This window comes from Macaca fascicularis, chromosome 3 (assembly GCF_037993035.2).
Source record: "Macaca fascicularis isolate 582-1 chromosome 3, T2T-MFA8v1.1".
Taxonomy (NCBI): Eukaryota; Metazoa; Chordata; class Mammalia; order Primates; family Cercopithecidae; genus Macaca; species Macaca fascicularis.
In genome coordinates this window covers 147554990-147560989 of record NC_088377.1, presented here as the reverse complement: position 1 = coordinate 147560989, position 6000 = coordinate 147554990, and the positions used below count along the sequence as shown (strand labels likewise).

General features: G+C 46.1%; 1 protein-coding gene across 1 annotated transcript in view; it reads right to left on the bottom strand.

Moving 5' to 3' along the window:
* Positions 1-403: 403 nt before the first annotated feature.
* The window catches only part of CDHR3 (cadherin related family member 3), a 67689-nt gene continuing 62092 nt past the window's right edge, over positions 404-6000 (bottom strand). Inside the window, 3 exon segments of the mRNA XM_065541209.2 lie at positions 404-2379; positions 3917-3945; positions 3947-3963. Of these exon segments, the coding sequence (XP_065397281.1) occupies positions 2075-2379; positions 3917-3945; positions 3947-3963 (351 nt within the window). The 3' untranslated portion in view covers positions 404-2074.

Genomic DNA, 6000 nt, shown 5'->3' with positions numbered 1-6000 from the left:
AACAGTCCTGCCTTCTTTTGCAAAGTATAAAGTCATTCAAAGGAATTCCCTGGCAACCAACCCTTATTAATAAATCACGCCCAATCTAGGCCAGGACAGGGCATTTCGCAAATGCTTCTTTTGCTTGAGAAGTGACACTGGCACTAGGTACACAGTAAACAAGCTGCTGCTCTCTCTGAAGCTCTGCATTTGCTGGATGGATCCAGTCAGTCTCCCACAGGACCCTGTGGGCCTGGTAGGCTCTCACCTGACTCCCCAGTTGGGAAGGGAGTGCTTCCCCAATGAACTCTCACCTGGATCTTTCTTAGGGTTACTGGACTAGGGTCACAGCAGCTGGGCAGCAGGGCATAGAGCTCGAGTGAGACTTGCTCAGGCTCTGCTAGGCACACATTGGAAAGTTTCATTTTCTATTCCATCATAATACCATTTATTTCCAGTTCATTGCTCATGCCTACAGGTGAAAGTCTGAGTTGTATGTCTAGACAGGGCTTCCAGTATGTCCTCACTCAGAATCCCACAGTTCCTTCCGATCATAGGAAGTGGGAAGGAGCAAGGCAGGTAGGTTGTAAGGCTGATGGTGTTTCAGCTTTGAGGAAAAAGTGATTTCACTTCAATAGTAATTTTAACCAGAATGGCTAAAATTAAAAGGACTGACAATCCCAAGTGTTGGCAAGGATACAGAGCAATTGCAACTCTTAGTGTTTGCTGCTGGAGTGTGAATCAGAGCCACCACTTTGGAACTCTTTGGCAGCATCCAGCAATTGCTCCAGCAATCCCACTCTTAGGTATATGAGCAAAAGAAGTGAGTGTTTATGTTCACCAAAATACACATGCAAGAAAGTGCATAGTGTTGTAATTCACTTTTTTTTTTTTTGAGACAGAGTCTTGCTCTGTCGCCCAGGCTGGAGTGCAGTGGCACAATCTCTACTCACTGAAGCCTCTCAGGTTCAAGCAATTCTCCCTGCCTCAGCCTCCCAAGTAGCTGGGATTACATGCTCCCACCACCACACCGAGCTAATTTTTGTATTTTTTAGTAGAGACGAGGTTTTGCCATCTAGGCCAGTCTGGTGTTGAACTCCTGACCTTAGGTGATCTGCCCACCTTGGCAAAGTGCTGGGATTACAGGCATGAGCCACCATGCCCCACCTGTAGTTCACTTTTAAGTACATTTTTTAAAAGTAAAAAATTTGAAGCAGCTGCCACCCTAGTGTAGAATGGATAAATAAGTTGTGATATAATCATAGAATGAAATCAGACACAACAATGAAGAGAACTGAAGTACTGCTAGACAGGACAACATGGATGAATCTCATATGCAGGATGCTGATCTGGACACACAAGAGCACATTCTGTGTGATTCCACTTATACGAAATTCAAAAAAGGCAAAACTAATCTCTGATGATAAAGATCAGAATAGTGGCTGCCTCTGGGAGGAGTGTTGAACAGATCTAATGTGTTCAGTCATCTAGTTGAACACATTAGATCTGTGTACTTTGACTATAAGTTACACAGTACCACAAGAGAAAACAAAAGAAGGTGCCTACTGCGTTTTCTTCTTCCCAGATGACCAACTCTTAATGTATTCATCTGTTTTTTCACTGTTCTGCTTCTTTTGAAGAAGATTTGAGGTGACTTACAAAGGTATATGGTATATTTATAAGTGAAGAAATCTGGGTGATGTTAAAACCAGGGCAGGAAAATAAGGTGGAAACCAGATGTAAGGATGGTCTTCACTATTTGTGTCTGGAAGTCCTGTGAACTTCCTATGGTGAACAGAATAGAGCTTCCTAGCAGTCAATGCAAAGAAGAAACAATTCCACACCCCAAAGTTAACAGTCCTGCTGATCAGAAGCACAGGTAGTTCTGAGATCTGATAGAAAATGTTCCTGTATCATTTCAGAACAGGAAACTATGTGATCAAATCCCTTTCTATTTGAAAATTTGTCAGATGTCTCATGTTTGACCCTGGATGTCTGAATCCCCTCAGCCCACATTGTCCCACCTACGCCATGCCCACACTGTCCCCATAGAATTTAGGGTGAGGCAGCATCCCAGTGATTGACAGGCCCCTGTTTACTTTCCTGGGTGTGGTTTGGGGGAAGCCCTGTTAATGAAGGCTGGATTTCTGTTCTTTGGGGTGCCCAGCTTGCCATCCTCATTTCTGGAACCCAGACCAGCATCCTCAGCCCACGCTTTGCCACTCAGCTCATCTTTTCCCCGGTTGGCACTTCTCAGTGGCCCCATCCCTTCCCCAGCAGCGACTCTGCATGGGGCCGCTCCCTGGGAGCTGAGCTCTTTCCATTTTGGCATTTGGGTTAGTGGATCTTTCCACTTTCTGGATCCAGTTTTTGAGTTGAATGCATATATTTCCCCGGTCACTAGTGAAGAAAAAAACACAACAATCACATAAACCAGAAAATTCCAATGACTGTCTCTTCCCCCACTTCTACCCTGCTCTGTTCTGACTCCCAAGGGAAGATGAAGCACACTAGAAGATGTGAATCACTGACACCGACAGCAGACATGTGAATAGCACTGCAGTCTCCAACAGCCTGCCCTTGTCACAAGCCATGCTGCTTGGACCACACAGGTAGCAAACAGCAAACCTCTCTGGATAGAAAGGCTTAGGAGCATCTCAAGGACATCTCAATTGCAGGATGAGAAGGCCGTGTAAATCTTGAACTCCATGCAAGCTTTGGATAAATTAGGTTCAGTTTCTAATGGGATTACCCATTACTTTCTGATTCGTTTTGTTTGTTTTAAAAGACCCCTGAATTCCTGCTATAAAAAGGAATTCACCAAGTGAGAAGGAAAAGGCTGATTTTTATTTATGTTAGGTTAGCAGCAATTTGTAGACACAGACACACAAATCTGGTCCCACTTGAGATGATGCAAGGAAGCCATTTTTATTGTGTCCAAGCCAGCAGACGCTAATTGATTTAGGCCAGTTGGCTCATGTCTTTCTTTTTTTTTTTCTCTCAACTACACAAAAACACAAAAATCCTCCTCTGCCTTTTGCTCTGGAAGATCAGGTTTAAGGCAAGCCCTTGCTTCTTGTCATTTCCATACAGCATGAGTGGCCTCTCAGCTCAGGATCCCACCAGCACTTATGCTAATGTGGGCACATTATGGTAACAAGCACCTAATAATAGAGGGAAATTTAATTCCAGCAGCAGCAGCAGCAGCGGCAGCAGCCTCTCACTGGAGAGGAGCCATCCTCCTTAGGAGGAGGACCGGTGCCGTTTGCATATGAGGGTGGCAGGAAGCCAACACACTTGCCTCCTGAATTTGGTTTCCTTCCTTTTATTCACGTCTATAATTGAGCCTTTGTAAGTGGAGGGATGAGTGTAAAGGAGCTAAATTTGGAGCTGATTTCACGGGGGTGATGAGAGCTCTGGAGGCCAGCTCTACCTTATGTTCATCTTGCCGACCAAGAAGAAATTCTTGGCCCTGATCTAGGGAAAAAAGAAACTACACTTGCCATTTCTCTGTATCTTCCACTACTAATAAAATGCTATTAGAAGCATCCAGGAAGAATGTGGATGGGGGGCGGGGGGCGCAATGAGTACCAAAAAGCAGGAAAAAACCGTAGATTCCTGGATTCACCAGTTGCCTCAGCTGGTTCGTAATTTAGGAAGGGAGGCAAGAAAGAGGCATGGCCCTTGAACGTGAGCCTTTAGGTGGAGACCCACTGAGGCCTCACGAGTGTGATCCTGTAATTGAGCATCTGCAAGCCAGCTGGGTTCACAGCTGATCTCACGTTGTATTAGCCTGGAAGAGTCAGCACTGTATAGGCGACATAGCCAAACGGAATCACAAAATGAGTTAAAAGCAGGAAATTGGATAAGGTCCTCCATGCTTCTACCAGTCTGGAATATGAAAAGCATTCTTACAGCCGTATTGCCACTTAATTACCTGGATTTATGACTTCTCCATCAAAGACTGTTCATCTGGATAGTTTCCTAAGGAGAAGACAGAGACGGCATCAAACATAACCCTACATTCCTCCCCCCAGGCAAAGCCATGCATCCTTACAACCCAAGTTCCTTACCCAAAGCCTTCTTGACTTCTAAGTCTTTAATAGGCACTGTACTAGATGCTGGGGACACAGCAGTGAACAAGGCAGGCATGGGCACTGCCTGTACAAAGCTTGCCAGTTACAAACAGGTGCTGCAATGCAGAGTGATAAGGCTCTGATGGGGAGATGTAGGCTGTCATGGGGCACAGGTAGGGGTAGAGGAGACATTTAAACCACACTTGGGGGTTAAGGAAGCATCCTGAGTAAATAAAATCTAAGCGTAGAAGGAAGAGTGGAAATGCCACACAGCATGGCTAAGACCTACATTTTGTCAGTGGATCGCTGTCAGGCATTGTCAAGGTGGACACAGGTGAGCTCCTAGGTGTCCGTACCTCTGGCCCTGGCACTCCGGCCCTCCCCTGCGGCGGCCTCCCATTGCCTAGGCCAATGCAATGTCACATCTGGGCCTCACCTAAGTCCTGTGCTCCAGGTCTCTTCTCTTCCCTGATATGTCCTCGGTGCCACCCTCCAGGACCTGACTTCTGCCTAATGCACCTGTCCCTCGTCCCCATAGAAACACCCCTTCCCTCACATGCTGCCCTCTAGAGGTGCCAAAGTCAGGGTCGCTAGCACAGTAGCAGGGATTGTGTTTGGAGTTTGGCTAGCTTTCCAATCCCCACGTTTTATCACTTAAAGGATCCCCTACCTAGTTCCCCACAACTCCCCAACTCTGAAGAGAGAGGAAATGGGGATTACACAGGCTTCATCAATTTGACCAGCTAAGCAGCCCCACTTTTTGTGGTCACGGGTATTTATTTAATAGACTAATTTAATATTACATAGTTCTAGAGCAATCTCTAAGTGGCATCCCCAAGGGTACTCGCCTTAGACAATCAGACCCAGGAGACCAGAGACTGCCTCTTCTTCCTGTTTGTACACTGGCCAGAACATAGAAGACTTAGGGGATGGATGTGCCTGAAGCCAAAATTCCAGCGCCCTGCATTGACTTCCTCATGGGAGGAGCCATTGAATTATCATGCAACAAATTCATGAAGCTTGGACCATGACAAAGCCTTACTCATGAGGGTAGGGAAGAGCTGGAGGGAGCCACCTTCAAGTTCTTTCACTTCACTTCCCAGGGGGTAGAGAAGGTTATGTCAGAGAGAGAGAGAGAGAGGTGGAGGAGAGGGAACTTTCCAGCTATCCTGTAACACTTTGCATTTGTGTGACACTTAACAATTTTCAAACTATTCCTCCATCTGTTATCTCAGGGCAGATGTCTTCACCCCCCATTTTACAGGCGAGGAACCTAAAGCTCAGCAAGGCCAGGGAAGTCCCCAAAGTGATAAGGCTAAGTGGGCAGAGCCAACCCCGGACCAGGCAGGGCCCTTTCTCTGTCACTTTTCTGCATGATACTGGAAGAGCAAAGGAAATTTAAATCAGCTGGGCGCAGTGGCTCATGTCTATAATCCCAGTGCTTTGGGAGGCCGCAGTGGGTGGATCACTTGAGGTCAGGAGTTCAAGACCAGCCTGGCCAATACGGTGAAACCCCATCTCTACTAATAATACAAAAAATTATCTAGGTGTGGTGGCACATGTCTGTAATCCCAGCTAGTTGGGAGGCTGAGGCATGAAAATCGCTTGAGTCCAGGAGGCAGTGGTTGCAGTGAGCCGAGATTATGCTATTCCACTCCAGCCTGAGCAACAGAGTGAAACTGTGTCTCAAAAAAAAAAGAAAGAAAGAAAGAAAGAAAATTTAAATATCATTGGAGGCTGAAGCACTAGTTTTGGTCTTTAAGCTTCACTCCCCCAACTCACTCTCGTGGAGAGCTGGTATAGATAATAAACACCACTACTCAATATTTATGAAATCCAGTTCTTCTGCAAATATATCAGCAGGCATGTTCAGTGGAGGGAACAGATTCTATCAGGAGCTCGTCACACAGCAATCTGTTCCAGTAGCCAAATGCAAGCACCTCTC